We start from the raw sequence: 16,896 nt of genomic DNA on the forward strand, positions 1-16,896 counted from the left end.
TGGTTATTTTTCTATTTTTAGGACTATAGACTTTCATTGTGTTATGAAACAAATTCCGTGAAATTTTAAAACAAGATGTAAGCATTTATATTCCACCATTTAAATAATGGCAAATTTTTAAGTGCTTTATTGTTTCAATGGTGTGTTCACTGCATCCTATATACCGATTACGCACCTTATAAAAATTTTAAAATATTATTTGTTGTTAAAATGTAATTAATTGTGTCGAATTATGATGTAGTTTGACACAAAGTATATCTAAAAAGTTTAGTCTGTGTCGAGTTGTATGTAGTTGTTGAAGTGTTGTAAGCAGGTTGTTACACACAGACACTACTACGAAAAAGGCATTTAACAACTTTTGAAAAAAAATATATAATCATGTAGGATCAGACGTTGTTATGTAGCGTGTGGTAGTATAAGCGGCATTTTCTGTAACACCCCAAATCTACCCTATAAGTTATAGGGAAAATCAGAGTATAAATTCCAAACAAGTTCATTTGAGGTATCACATATTCGTCATTTCAAAAATAGTTACGGCTTATTTGCCTTCACATAGATACATAGCACATAAATTTAAAACTATAATCAAATCATTACTAAAAATCGCTTTGTTTAAATTCAATAATTAACTCGCAGCGGAATCAACAAACTTCATAAATATTCAATTCAAGTCGTAGCATCATTGCACGGTAACTTTAAGTTACAATTTAAATCAAAACCATATAAAAATTCAGCAAAAGAAATAATAATTAAAACAATCGTTTTATCCCCCGAGTGCTACGTATCAGAGCAACACACCAACTCGACTAACAGCAACTAAAGACTTCATAAAATCACTTCAAAACTTCCACCACTATCTTGAGTACCTGTCAATTTCCCATTGTAGGGAAACATCATCCAGAAGGGGTGAGATATCGAAAAATATAAACAAAAGTATGATAATTAATATATTAGATCAGATCATACAATCACCACCACCTTCAAACAACATTTATAATAACAATTAGCAACAATTTATAACAACAATTATAACAAACATCAACAACAATGATTATCACAATAATTACAATAATTATTTCGCAACTCAAACCAACACAACTTATATCAACAGCAACTCATATCAACATTAACTTCACAACGAATCAAAATGAGACACAACTATGCACATGTATGTGGTACCCAGGGCTTCAGCCCCCATCGTCAATTGCCAGTTAAACCGAGGCATCAAGGCATAAGCCTTCGTCACTAATTTGCCAATCCAGACCGTCGCCAAAAATGCATATGTATATGAATGCAACAAACACACACAACAAACAACATCATCGTCACAAAGGCATAAGCCTATTTCGCCGCTATACCAATAAATAGAGGTATACATCGTCACTGAAACATCCTTCAACTTCGCATAATACAACAATAATTATCACCACAACAACGACTAATTTCATCGAATCAACACGACGGAATCACACAAAATAGTCCATGGAAAAAATTCATACACCTTAATCCCACATACAACCATCATATTCCTGGTTATATAATTCGAACCCCACCCTTACCTTGGTAAATATGGTCTCTTTCACCATAGCTCTAAGCTTTTCTCCAAAAGAAATCCTTTCTAACATCAACTAGAGACACACCTAAACACCAGTTCGGTAATCAGCTTATCAGACGAACTTAAAACCCTCAAAATCAAAATCGCTCCGGTCAGAACTTACCTCTATGAGTCAGGAACGTTGTGTCCAAGTACCATAACGATCCAACGGTTGGATTGAGAGATATGCCCAATTTGCCAAGATGACTCTATGCTGAAACTTGCTGCGAAAATTAAGGCTTCCTCCATAATTTTCTTCTTCTCTCAAGTGCTCCTCCCTTCTTTCTCTTCTCTTTTCTATTTTTCCTTTCTCCCCAAAAATAAGTTATGAGACTCCAACTCTAAAACCCTAATTTTCTCCTCTTACTATCTCTTTTCTCTTAATGGGCTTAACCCATAATCCATCTATTATGTTTCTACTACTAAGACCCAATTAACTATATCTCTCATACAACTTAATTAACCCAGATAACACAAACACACATACAATTAAATATTTCAAATAATTATTATATCACATAATAACTAAATAAATAAATAATTATTAGAAATTCCAAATATTATAATTACTAATATAATTAATAAAAATATTAGTAAAATCGGGATGTTACATTTTCAATCATGGTTCAGTGATCGTTGTAGTAAACAGGAAAGCGCGCACTCTTTAACAACAGTTATTTCTAATAAACGCTATGATATTATATGTGAATAAATGCCAATCGTTTCATATTAGAATCAATACTACACCATTTTTAAATTGTTATCAAAATTTGTATTATAAGTACATAATAAATTTGAACAGCTCGAGGTATGCACTTTTTCCAACTTTCAAAGAGAATAGAAAGCCTATAGAATTAAAGAAACAATAATGAGCATCTTTTATTTTTAAACTTTCAAGAGAAGAAGATGAAGAATCAGAAGGAACAATGTAAAAGCGAAAAAACCAAAACATAAAAACAGCTTCATTCAAAGGAATCAACATGTGTTATCCTGCTCAAGCTACCAACAATGCTGAGAATCCAAATGTTGTTGTAGAGAATGTTGTGGTGCAAAACCAGCCTAAGCCTCAAGATGTTGTTGTGGTGCAAAACCAACATCAGATTCAAGATCTTGCTGAGGGTGTTGTGTTTAGACTAATGAGAGCTCTCAGGGTGGAAAGAAGAATAATAAAAAGAAGAAGAAGAAGGTTGAGGCAAATAATTAATTTTTTTGATTCTGATGATGATGAGGCCCACTATGATTCGTCTAATTTTATCTCAGCGAAAGGGTTTAGATATGATTATGGTTTTTGATTATGTAATGAAATTTTATGTAATGAAGTTTTAATCTTTCTGTTTAACTGTCTTAAGGTTATCAACTTAAACTATCAGCTTAAACTCCAAATTGGATAAACTAACAAACAAATAATTGTAATTGGAAATTCAACAGTAAGCGATGAACTTACTCGCAAGAAACTGTCTTTTAGTTGCATGCCTGTCTAGTTCACTGCATCTTCAACTATTACATTTCATAACAAAGTAAATATTAAACATGAAGCAAATAAGAATTAGTGTAAAATTTTCAAATTTCAAACCCTACTTCAACGATTGTATTTCATAACAAAGTAAATATTAAACATGAATGAGATAAGAAAACACAACAACTTCAAATTTCCAGAAAATCTCTCTAACTTCAATTTGTTCTTCAAATTCTTGTTCTTCTTTTTTGGATCTTCATACATAACCTTCAAATAGCCCAGATCTTCCTACTCTGACTTCATATTACTCTCATCTTCATTTTCCAATTTTTCTCTCATGTCTTCATCCCATATGAACAAATTACATGTTTCATCACTCCTCCAATATAGACATCTCCAAAAAAGTTTTCCTTTATTCTGCCCCTTCTTGCATTGGTACGAAACCATACGACTATCATAACCACAAAAAGTTCCAGATCTAGATTTTATAGTGGAAGAAAACATAGTAAAACTTTTGGATGATTTTGTCTTCAAATGCGGCATTTGAGACGAAAATAAATAATAAAATGAGTATGGGTGTTCTTGTCTTCTTCCTGACGATGTCGACGACGTTGGTGTTAGGGTTTGTTTCTTTTTTCAGTGAAAAATGGATACTTAGTGTTTAACATATATATATATATATATATATATATATATATATATATATATATATATATATATATATATATATATATATATATATATATATATATATATATATATATATAGAAGCGCCCATGTGTAAAAACAGTTTTATAAAGGAGTCGTAGTGATATACTTATTAATTTTTAATAAATATAAATAAAATTGAATAGGTGCGCATTAACTTAAAATGGATTAACTATTCGAGGAACCTGAGAATCGAACCCAGGAAAGTTGGGTTATATCACCACGGTTAGGTTATTAACCATAATTATAACTGTGAGATATTGGATCGAACTCTAGTATGGCCGAAGGGTAGCTTCTTGGTTCGACAGTGTTAAGCATGATGTCGAAGGTTGTTCACATGCTTGTGTCGAAGATGCTAGGGTTGTTAGCATGTTAAATTAGGTTTTAGTGTTTAAACCCTAATTTGTTAAGTTAGCTTGTTTATTAAGTTGGCTTGTGTAATGGGCCTTGTGGAAAAAGCCCATTAGTTAGTATGTTAGGTTTTATTATAAATAGCATACTAGTCTCTCATCATTGCTAAGCTGCAAATCCTAATTTAGGGTGAGAGAGGTTATTTGTTATTCTTGTAAACTTGTAATCTTGTTTTAAGAGAAAGTAAAAGAATAGCAGTTATAACCAATTCTTGTGTTCTTCTTTTCCTCTCTAATTCCCTATTATACTTTGCTATTGGTATCGTTTTTCACAACAAATTGGTGCGGTGAGCGTGGAGAAGATGCCTTCAACAAAGTATGAGATTCAGTATCACATGCTCACTTCAAAGAAACTCTCTTGTATGGAAGGGAGTCCCTGACGTTTGAAGAAGTTCAATCAGCCTTGTACTCTAAGGACTTGAATGAACGTAAGGAGCATAAACCTTCGACTGTTGGCGAAGGTTTGGCCGTTAAAGGAAAACTCTTACGAAAGGATGGTAAGTTCGACAAGAAGAAAGGCAAAAGCCAGTCGAAGTCTTACAGTGGCGAAGCATCTGGCATTCGATGCTACCATTGTAAAAAGGATGGTCACACAAGAAAGGTGTTCCCTGAACGCCTGAAATATCATGGAGGGAAGGATAATGGCAACGCTGCCATTGTTCAAGATGATTTCGAATCATCTGATGTTCTTGTGGTTTCAAGCAGTGACTCTAAGAAGGAGTGGATTATGGATTCAGGTTGCACTTGGCACATGACTCCAAACAAAGACTTGTTCGAGGAATTATGTGATCAAGATGGTAGATCAGTATTGCTGGGAAACAATAAGGCTTGCAAGATTGCAGGTATTGGATCTGTTAGATTCAAGCTCCATGATGAGTCAATAAGGTTGTTGACTGAAGTCAGGTGTGTTCCTGATTTGAAGAGAAATCTGCTTTCTCTTGGTGAATTCGACAAGAAAGGATATATTTTCCAAGGAGAGAAAAGTATCCTAAGAGTCATGAAGGGTTCGAAGGAAGTCTTGAGAGGCGTGAAGAAACAAGGCTTGTATACCCTTGAGGCTGAAGTTGTAAGTGGTTTGACAAATGTTGCATCCACGAAACCTTTGTCGAAGACAGAAATTTGGCACATGAGATTGGGCCATGTCAGTGAAAGGGGTCTGGTCGAATTAGGGAAACAAAATCTGCTTGGTGGAGACAAAGTCGAAAAGCTGAAATTTTGTGAACCCTGTGTACTTGGAAAATCTTGTAGAGTGAAGTTCAACAAAGGCAAACATAGAACACATGGATCCCTTGATTACATCCATGCTGATCTTTGGGGGCCTGCAAGGTGTGCATCACATTCTGGGGCAAGGTATTTCCTATCCATAGTAGATGATTATTCCAGAAAATTATGGGTATTCATCCAGAAGACTAAGGATGAAACTTTTGAGAATTTCAAAAGCTGGAAGACTCTGGTTGAAAATCAGACTGGCAGAAAGGTCAAGAGGTTGAGAACCGACAATGGCCTTGAATTTTGCAATGAGGCATTCGAAAACTTTTGTGCTGCCTCTGGTATTGCAAGGCATAGAACTACTGCAGGTACTCCACAGCAAAATGGTTTGGCTGAAAGGTTTAATCGAACTATTTTGGAAAGAGTCAGATGCATGTTGACTAGTGCCGGTTTAAAGAAGGTGTTCTGGGCTGAGGCTGTTTCGACAGCAACATATCTGATAAACAGATGTCCTTCGACAGTGTTAGATATGAAGACACCTGAAGAGGTTTGGTCAGGACATCCACCAGATCTCGACAAACTGAGAGTATTTGGCTGCATAGCCTATGCTCACATTAGGCAAGACAAGGTCGAACCTAGAGCTCTGAAATGCATGTTCATGGGATACCCTGAAGGAGTCAAGGCTTATAGGCTATGGTGCCTAGAGCCAGGTCACAGGAGGTGTATCACCAGTCGAGATGTTGTTTTCAATGAAGCTGAAATGGCTTTTAAGAAAACTGGTGATGTTGGTCGAAGTACAGAAACATCTGACGAAGAGCTGGAACAGGTAGAGATTCCTGTTGAGGTGGAACATGTTGATACTGAATTGCATATCCCTGATGAAGTCGAAGAAGAAGCAGAAGATGCTGAGGAAGTTGAGGAAACTGACGATGACTACCTATTGTCAAGAGATAGGTCGAGAAGAGTCATAAAGGCACCTCAAAGGCTTGGGTATGCAGATCTTATAGCTTATGCCTTAATCTCTGCAAGTGAGGTTCTAGACGAAGAACCTAGAGACTACAAGGAAGTTATGAGGAGTCGAAATAAGACTGAATGGCTGAAGGCCATGGATGATGAGATGAAATCTCTTCATGATAATCATACTTGGGAACTGATCAAGAAACCTGCTGGGGCAAGGTTAGTCAGCTGTAAATGGATTTTCAAAGTTAAAGAAGGAATTGAAGGAGTGACGTCGAAAAGATACAAGGCAAGGTTAGTTGCAAGGGGTTTCACTCAGAAAGAAGGTGTCGACTTCAATGATGTGTTCTCTCCTGTTGTGAAGCATAGGTCCATTCAAATGTTACTTGCCATGGTAGCACAGTTCGATCTTGAACTGGAACAGATGGATGTGAAGACTGCGTTCTTGTATGGCGACCTAGATGAAACGATCCTGATGAGACAACCTGAAGGGTATGTCGAAAAGGGGAAGGAAGATCATGTGTGCAAGTTAAAGAGATCTTTGTATGGGCTGAAACAATCTCCTCGACAGTGGAATAGGAGATTCGACAAGTTCATGGCACGCATAAGTTTCATTAGAAGTCAGTTCGACCACTGTGTTTACTTCAGATTTCGACCTGGTAATTCATTTGTTATTTTGTTGCTTTATGTGGATGATATTCTCATAGCAAGCAACAATGTTGAAGATGTGACGAGGGTAAAGGCTGAACTCAATAAGGAGTTCGATATGAAGGATCTGGGAGCTGCTTCCAGGATTCTTGGAATTGACATTCGAAGATATAGAAAGAAGTCGAAGTTATGCCTATCTCAAGAGGCATATCTACGGAAGATTCTTGAAAAGTTTGGTATGTCGAATTCGAAGCTAGTTGTGACTCCAACAAACCCTCAATTTAAGTTGAGTATTGATCAGTGTCCCAATACTGATGTCGAAAGAGCCTATATGAATAGCATCCCATATGCTAATATAGTTGGTTCTTTGATGTATGCTATGGTCTGTACTAGACCCGACATAGCATATGCAGTAAGTCTTGTAAGCAGGTACATGGCGAATCCTGGAAAGGCTCACTGGCAAGCATTGAAGTGGATTTTAAGGTACATAAATGGGTCTCTGAATAGAGTCCTAATTTATGGTGGAGCCTTAGGTGAAGATAGTAAAGCAGTAATCGAAGGATATGTCGGCTCTGATTATGCAGGTTGTATGGATTCCAGAAAATCTATTTCTGGATATGTTTTCACTATGTTTGGCACATCAATTAGTTGGAAAGCAACACTTCAGAAGGTTGTTGCTCTATCAACCACTGAAGCGGAGTATATTGCCTTAACTGAAGCTGTGAAAGAAGCATTGTGGCTTGAAGGTTTTGCAAAGGAGCTGAAACTTCAAGGTCGAAGTATCACTGTTAAATGTGATAGTCAGAGTGCAATACACCTGTCAAAGAATTCAGCCTATCATGAGCGAACTAAGCACATTGATGTGAGGCTGCATTTCGTCAGAGGAGTAATCGAGCGTGGAGAAGTCCAAGTGCTGAAGGTTTCGACTGAAGACAATGCTGCTGATATGATCACGAAGACATTGCCAAGTTGCAAGTTTTTCCACTGTATGCAGTTGATAAAGCTGCATGAAGAAAGCTAGTGTGTTCCCTTGATGTTGTAGAGTTAGATCCAAGGTGGAGATTTGTGAGATATTGGATCGAACTCTAGTATGGCCGAAGGGTAGCTTCTTGGTTCGACAGGGTTAAGCATGATGTCGAAGGTTGTTCACATGCTTGTGTCGAAGATGCTAGGGTTGTTAGCATGTTAAATTAGGTTTTAGTGTTTAAACCCTAATTTGTTAAGTTAGCTTGTTTATTAAGTTGGCTTGTGTAATGGGCCTTGTGGAAAAAACCCATTAGTTAGTATGTTAGGTTTTATTATAAATAGCATACTAGTCTCTCATCATTGCTAAGCTGCAAATCCTAATTTAGGGTGAGAGAGGTTATTTGTTATTCTTGTAAACTTGTAATCTTGTTTTAAGAGAAAGTAAAAGAATAGCAGTTATAACCAATTCTTGTGTTCTTCTTTTCCTCTCTAATTCCCTATTATACTTTGCTATTGGTATCGTTTTTCACAACAATAACCTTAAAAATTTTAATTAAAAAAATAAAAAACAATTGTTAGCGCATGAGTTTAGAAGTGTCACCACGGTTTTGGGGCGAACCGTGGTGACTTTGGCAATGTTGTTTTCGCGTTTTGTAGTAGTGAGATTTCGATTTAGGTCTAAAATAATTATTTTGGGTTTTTGTAGCTTTGGACTTTGGCTTAGGAAGCAAGCTAACATAAAACTTTAAATAGAGAGAGTAACCCCTATTTTGTAGCAAGTTGAGTATTCACATAATATGCAGTTGCAAGTGAATAAGAGGTTTTCCACAGCTTGTGGGCAGAGAGAATCTCTGCAGAAAACCATCATCTTCTTTCTTTTAAATTTTTGCAAACCCTAATCATTTTCTTACCAAATTTTCCTTCTTGTTTCATTCATTATCATTGTGCGGCGATAAGGAATTACTCAAAGATTTATGCACTTTCAACGCATAAACGATATCACTGTGTGCCTACTTTCTTATCTACTTCACTTATACATATGAATCATAGAAATAATCATGTTTTAAAAGGAAACAAAAAAGTAGGTGGTGATGATGACAACTAGGAGTGGAATAAACATACCGATTGATTGATAGGGTTTGCAACCTATTAAATACAAGTGAGGCATGTTAAGCACAAATCAGGTCAAACTTTTTTTAAAATAGAGAAGACTTAGACTTTTTAAATGTCCGTTTAACTAAGTTGTATGAATATATAAAACCGATTTGGATAGCTTAAAATATAGTTGTACAATTAGATAAAGTATAGTCACCGTCATTCTAAGGCTAACAATCGATCCAAATCACTCATAATGATGGTTTAATCAAGAGATCACCATCATTCTATGAGCATGTTGACTTTCTTCATCTAGAGTCCGTTGTTACAATTTGCATCACAATCCAAAAAATCCTCATGCAAAGGTGCATGCATTAGTAATCTGTCTAGGCAAAAATATTCTAACACTATGTTGAAAATTTAAATAAGATAATTGTGTCTAATAAGCTTTTCTTTTCCGATTTGGTTAAACATCGGAAAATAAAAAAGAGGGGTGGTACATGCGAAAAACACTTTGACGCTCATGTTAGTAATCGACTAGGATAGGAAAAGAAATGTATTTAGATTTTTAGAGTGTGTCTTTAACTTGTTTTTCGTCCACTTTTACAAGGATTCTATTAGGATTTTTACTAGCCTTCCCTCTTAAAATTTTGATCCAGACCATTCATGTTGTCAGATGGTGAGATATGACTCGTTTTATGATCCAACGATCTAGTCTTCTCTTTTAAGCTCGAATGTGATGTTTTTTAGGACAGATTTTCGTATGTTGTTTAGGTAATTTATATTTTAAGTAGCTTTTGTGTAAAGCTCAATAATATGCATACAACTAAATATTAAAAAATGAGGTACATTGTATACAAATATAATAAGTAAATGTGAACCATTTTACAGGTTTTTATTTGGTATTGGTGGAATTTATCCCTCAAATTAACGCGTCTTTGACCAGAAAATATAAGTAAAATGTAAACCAAGTCAAGTCAAGAGAACCATGGCATGAACTGATTCCTGATTTCCATTTTAGCCACTTATTTATGAAGCTTTCTATTTATTAGATCTTAGTACGTTGTGTAAGATTTCTCATATCTTATATCTTAGTGCGTTGTGGTAAGATTTGTCTTGTTTTGTTTCTTGCATTACTTAATTTTCCAAATCTTCTAGTTAATTTGTTTTTTCAATTTTCTATTTCAGGTGGAAGCATTAAACTTAAACTTTCCCTAATCTAATTGTGCTCTTGCAACTATCAGTATGGACGGGGATTATGATTTGGAAATGTAAGAAAATCAAATATTCATATTTTAGAAAGATGCTTTAGCGGTAGAGATGAGTTAGGCGCAACAAGCTAGATTTAACTCAAATAATATATTATTATTTTGTAGGAATAACGTGCAGCGTGTTGCCCGTCCATATAATTGTGTTGAAGATTCTATGAGTTCGACGGACACGCCCGAAGTTGATCTTAAACAGCTTATGGATGAACTTAGACTGGTTGAACTTGGAGTGATAGGCCATGTGGATTTTTCTATGAGTTCGACGGACACGCCCAAATTTGATGATAAGATTAAGAAACAGATGATGGATGCACTTAGAGTGAGAGACCAAGGAGAAAATATAATTGGATTATGCGGGCCACGTAAAATGGTTGAAGCTTTTGTAAAAACAGTTATAAGAAGAGCTGAGAGAGATCAATTGTTTGAAAAGATTGTCACAGCAACTGTGACTAAGAAACCAGACATTACAAATATCCAAATGCAAATTGGTGATGCAATAGGTCTCAATTTTGACGATAAGACGGATGTAGCAGAATCAACTTGTTTCATGTTTTTCCGTAATAGTAAAAATACGAGAACTGTAGAAAGAGCTAGTCTTCTGTGCGCTAAGATGAAGGAGCTGCAAACAGTCCTAGTTGTACTGTATGATCTTCATGGCAGACTTGATTTAGGTGAGATTGGTATCCCCTTTGGTGAAGATCATAATGGTTGCAAGATTTTGCTGGCATCTACAAACTTGGAGGTTTTATCCAAAGAAATGAAGGTTCATAAGTTGATACAATTATCAGAGACATGACATCATTATTTTCCAAAGAAGCAGAGATGATGAAAATTTGAAGTACAAAGATGCACATCATTTGGAAAACACCAAGGTTGAGAGATTATTGACAAATGCTTTAATAGTTTTTTTTCTTCCTGTCATATGCTTGTGTTTGTAATCTAAGATATGACCAGTTCTGTTAGTAGGAACTGTCTTGATATTACTATCACCATATTAATATTGGCAGTCGACCATATGATAAAGTGGAAGTCTTGATTGCCTATAAGAATGTGACTCATAATATTCTCCTCATTTTACTGTTGGATCAATAAGTCCTATTTTATTTTAATGTTTTAATTGTGGAACTTATCCCTGTTAAAATTGAAAACAAATTTGTACATGGTTGCTATCAACAAATTTTAAGTTTTAAGTTCAATAGAGTAGATCGATTGAAATTTTCTTATATAAAAAGACAATAGTTTGAAAGATTTTCGATAAATAAAAGTTGTAATTTAGTTTTAGTCACATACTCAAATACTAGATCTTCGGATGTCAATAAAGTCACGCTCAAAAAAGTTATGACATTTTAGAAGAACTAGACGTTTTACCCGTGCAATGCACGGCTAAGTTTTATTGATAAATATTAAACTTTAGAAAATAATATGTTTGATATAATTTTGTTTTGTATGGATTACACTAAAAAATTAACAATAATTTAATACTTTATATTTTTAATATAAAGATTATAGGGGCAATTCATTTTTGGATTTTTTGTGGTACCTACAATGCCAAATCATTTTATCTCATATATTAATATTATATTTAAATTAAATATTATTATAATTTAAATAAATTTAATTAAACTTAAATTTATAACAATATTTAAAGTAAAAAATATTATAAATTGTTAAAGTAAATGAAATGTATAAATAAAATTAACAGATTGAAATTACAAAATTAAATTAAATTTTTAAGAAAAAATACAATTATTTTTAAAGATTAAAGATTTATATAACAAAAATAAATATTTGTTAAAAAAGAAACACAATTTAATATAATATTTTTGTTCAAACCGTAGGTTGCTTCAGGTGAAGAAAATTTGCTTCACAATGCAACCGTGTTGCCATGTTGTCGAACTCCAGTGATAAATTATGGAAAACCAACCGGTTCTTTGTCTCCATGCTGGCAAATTAGAGCAAAAAATCCTCGGTTGGAGGTTCTCTTAGGTGATGCAACATTTTGTGCATAAATCAAAGCTTTTAGCATTGCGAGTTAATTAGACTAGTTAGAGCATCTCCAATTATGAACTCATTTTTTGTTTTTTTAGGATCTTTTAAGCTATGTCAGCTTGAAGCAACTGAACTAATTTTTTTGCTACATTGGTGCAACTCTGAAGAATTTATATTAGGTCCCACAGTTTTAGTTTATTTATTAATATTTTATTCATAATAAATTTTATATTAATTAAAATAATAATTTATAGGGTTTGCAACCTATTAAACACAAGTGAGGCATGTTAAGCACTAATTAGGTCAAACTTTTTTTTAAAATAGAGAAGACTTAGACTTTTTAAATGTCCGTTTAACTAAGTTGTATATAAAACCGTTTTGGATAGCTTAAGATATAGTTGTACAATTAGATAAAATATAGTCATCGTCATTCTAAGGCTAACAATCGATCCAAATCACTCATAATGATGGGTTAATCAAGACTCAAGATATCCCCATCATTCTATGAGCATGTTGACTTTCTTCATCTAGAGTCCGTTGTTACAATTTTCATCACAATCCAAAAAATCCACATGCATAGGTGCATACATTAGTAATCTGTCTAGACAAAAATATTCTAACAGTATGTTAAAAATTTAAATAAGATAATTGTGTCTGATAAGCTTTTTGGCTGTTTGGTTCTTTCCCGATTTGGTTAAACATCGGGAAATAAAAAAGAGAGGGTACATGCGAAAAACACTTTGATGCTCATGTTGGTAATCGACTAGGGTAGGAAGAGGAATGTATTTAGATTTTTAGAGTTGATCAGTGCATTTTAACACACATTATCCTATGTTTGTTATTAAGCATTTCTTTAATTTTCTTTGTCTACTTTTATGTTTTATAATATTTTTCTAATTTAATTTATTTTTGCACTTATTTGATTTTCGCACCTTATTTTTAGCATTAGCATTCTGTGCTAAAATGACTATAACTAGAGCTACGGGAATCAGATCGACGAGTTCTAATAATCGCCGGAAATCTAAGAGAAAGAGCTACAACTTTTATGTTGGAGTCAAATGCAGATTCGGAGTTCATAATTACCAGAATTTCGTTGAAATTTCAGTCATCAGAAATAAAGCTATTTCGGGTGATGTTTTATGGGCCTGGGTTATGTTTTCGACGCGGTTCAGATTATGAGTGAAACCCTTAGGTTGTTAAAACACTTGTGGCAGCCGCCACAATGGGGGGATACCTACTTTTCATGAAATAACTTTGAAAGCTTTGTACGTTAGTAATGGAGAACTAATTACAAGAAAAAATCTGCTGATTACGGGTTCCATCATACTTTGAGGTTATAATAATTTTAAGGGTTAATAGTAGTTCACCCCCTTGTAATGTTAGCGAATTTTGCTTTACCCCCCTCTCTACCTTTTGGCAACGGTTTTTTTGAAAAAATCGTTGCCAAAACCTGCCTTTGGCAACAGTAGGGGGTAAACCAAAACACCCTCATATTACAGGGGGTAAACTACTATTAACCCTAATTTTAATCAAGTTTCTATTCCATTCAATTATATTATGTGATTATTGTTTGCTTAATTCAATTTTCATAGAGTATATAGATTTAATTCGATTGTTGTATGATCCTTAACTATAATCACGTTAGCGTTTGCTTAATTCATTATCGTGTTTGATTAATTCGCATTTGCTTAATCCGCGAGGACTTAAATCTGTTTGCTTAATTCGGATCATAGGAACTTACATCACATAAAATTTGTTGCGCTTGTCAAAGAGTTTTGTAGTCGAATAGGAATGGATTAGGAGATTGAAATTATAATAATCAATGATAAGTCGGAACCAAAATCAGTAGATTAGCCGTTTTAGTTTATTTGATAATCAATTATTTACTTTGTTTCATAATCGAATCCTAAACTAAAATAAACCCCCCTAAATAAATTTACTATTGGTTAGTGATAATTAAGAATCCTTGTGAGAACGATATTCGAGGTCTCGTTACCGCTAAACTATCATTTTACAAAATACTCATTTTTGACACGTGTGCAACATCGGATCAAATTGGCGCTGTTGCCGGGGATTCTTGTCGTTATTAACTGATATTAGAGTCATAGGTTTAGTGTTCTCGCGTTAAGGTCGTAGTTTTCTCACGATTTTGGCCAATCCGCGTTTAGAGTCGAAAAATTCTGTTTTTGGAAAAATTGGGTTCGATTGTAACACTTTTTTTTCCTATTGGGAGCAAAAAAATTGTGCGATCAGTACTCTGTTACTCTAAAAGAGTAAAGGAATTCAGCCCCAAATCGCCAAATTCGTCTTTTTTCTTTTTTTAATTAATTTTTTTACTATTTTTGCAGTTTCAAAAAAATCCAAACAAATTTCCATAATTTTTATTTTGTCTAATTAGATGAAATTCTTTGTTTTTATATTTTTCTGAATTTAATTTAATCGTTTTCTTCTTTCTATTTGTTTTTGCCTAATTGGGACATAATTGGTATTTTTGTATTTGTTGGAACCATGGTTGAACAAAGAAGTTTGACGCAATTGGTTGTCCCTAATGTGAACTATAATGGTTTATGTATTGACTATCCTGTGGCTGATGTACCTTTTGAATTAGAATATGGTTTAACACATTTGTTGCCTAGGTTTAATGATTTTGCAGGTGAGGATCTGCATAAGCATCTGAATGAATTTCAGGTTGTGTGCTCTGCACCTTCCGAACTTTCACTAGAGGATATTCTCAAACAAATGGCCGCAAATAATCTCTAGTATGAACAACAAATATTTCCTACTATTCAGACTTTGCAAACACAAATTGGACAACTTGTCTCTTTGATGAATGTCATGCAGCAAGCTCAAGGATCAAAGCAACAACCCTTGGAAGAGCAATCTGTTTTTCAATTAGAGTTGCCTTCTGAAACTGTTGATGATACTTGTACTGATTTGTTTGCAGATGATTTTCCATCATTGCCTGATTTTGATGATGTTTACTCTTGTGATGTTTATACTGACACTAAAATTTGCTCTGTTTGTGCTGAAATTGAGCTTGCCTTGCAAAATGATATTCTTATTGCAGATGAGGTTGTAATTGAAGTTGTTCATGTAGATGAAGCTCTCGACACCCCGGCTGCCCGGAACAAATCATCCATCGAACAACCACATTCCCAAGAGCTGAAACCAATTCTTGAAAATTTTAAATATGCTTATTTAGAGATGAATGAAAAGCTACCGATTATAATTTCTTCTAACCTTGATTTTGATCAAGAAAATAAATTTTTGCAGGTTTTGAAGAAGCATAAGAAGCCGATTGGGTGGATATTGGCTGACATTTCCGATATTCGTTCGTCCATGATTTTGCATAGGGTCTCAATTGAAGGGAAAGATGAAACAAAAGTAGTGGGGAAGCCCCTCATTCTTTTGATCTCTGATGTTGTGGAAAAGAAGATCACGTGCCCATTCGACACTTTTACTTTTCGAAGATTCTTCTTTGATCCTGGAATAAAAGGCGAAGGCACTAATAAAAATTCCAAGTTAAATGGACATTACCCAAAGCTACTCCATGAGAGCCCCACTTTGGAAGAAGAGAATGTAGAAGATCCCTCACTAGAAAAGGCTGCTTATGTGATCACTATCCTCCTTGACTACTTGGGTGTGTTCTTTCCTTTCTCTCCCTCTTACTTTAATATTGATGTCTTTTCATTGAGGACAATGTATGTTTTAAGTGTGGGGGAGGGAATCATTTATTTATGTTGTCTTCTTTCAATATTTTTTGTTTTCAATTCTTAAAAAAAATGCTTCTTTGAAAGTTTTGGGCTATAGATTAATATGAGGTTAGTTGTGGAGATTTGGGAAAAGTTCACAAGATCGGTATCGTCTTAAAAGCGTAAGTTTCCTGAGTATGGAAATTGTTTTGAATACTTGTTATGACATAGCCTTGAATTATCATTCTCTAATAGCTTTTGAGTAGTTTATCTTTGCAGTCGACACCATCCAACACATGCTCTATGTAAGGAAACCGATGAAAATAAGTGAGTGATCCAAGTTTTATTTGAAAAGAAAGAAAAAGAAAAGGAATGCACCTTCTAAGTTTGGTGACTCTCACCCGGTCACTTAACCCAACGGTTGTAGAACCTACAAAAAAAAAAAGATTTCAAGTTCCGTTGTTAGTTGGCTCAGAGGTTCCTAGTGCTGAACTTGGTAGGGAGGATTATGGTCCGATCCCCCACAACTACAATTGGGGAATAAAAGGGGTAATACCACTTAGGTATCAGAATCCCATGCAAAAAAGGATTAGAGTCACTAACCGGTAGCCTTAATACGAGTGTGTGGAGATAACAGGCTTAATGTGATTGCGTCAGAATGAAAAAGAGTAAAAAGGAGGATGATTAAGTTAGGTTTTGGCATAATAACATGATTCGAAGTGATTTGTGTGTCCAGGAGGCTTATGACCATACAATTACGGATTTGTGTTCCTACGATATCCTTAGTGTGCAAGATTAGTACCTATTGATGCAACCTTAACCACATAAGAGTTTGTAGCCTAGAATGAGTAAATGTTGCTCTGTGTTTCTTTTGAATTTTGATTTTATTTTGCTCGGAGTGCAA

The 16,896-nt window shown here is 34.5% G+C and overlaps 1 protein-coding gene across 1 annotated transcript; it reads left to right on the plus strand.

Moving 5' to 3' along the window:
• Positions 1–10,010: 10,010 nt before the first annotated feature.
• Positions 10,011–11,468, plus strand: LOC131607879 (uncharacterized). Its single transcript, XM_058879832.1, has 3 exons — positions 10,011–10,147; positions 10,232–10,314; positions 10,420–11,468. Exons 2-3 carry the CDS (start codon positions 10,289–10,291, stop codon positions 11,105–11,107), a joined length of 714 nt encoding a protein of 237 aa, XP_058735815.1. The 5' UTR covers positions 10,011–10,147; positions 10,232–10,288; the 3' UTR covers positions 11,108–11,468.
• Positions 11,469–16,896: the final 5,428 nt, after the last annotated feature.

The sequence above is a fragment of the Vicia villosa genome, linkage group LG5, assembly GCF_029867415.1.
Source record: "Vicia villosa cultivar HV-30 ecotype Madison, WI linkage group LG5, Vvil1.0, whole genome shotgun sequence".
Taxonomy (NCBI): Eukaryota; Viridiplantae; Streptophyta; class Magnoliopsida; order Fabales; family Fabaceae; genus Vicia; species Vicia villosa.

Bases quoted from the DNA above. Each gene is read 5' to 3' on its own strand.
- LOC131607879 (XM_058879832.1), top strand. From the start codon at position 10,289: ATGGACGGGGATTATGATTTGGAAAT. The intron at 10,315-10,419 runs GTAAGAAAATCA...ATTATTTTGTAG, and splicing joins GGGGATTATGATTTGGAAAT to GAATAACGTGCAGCGTGTTG.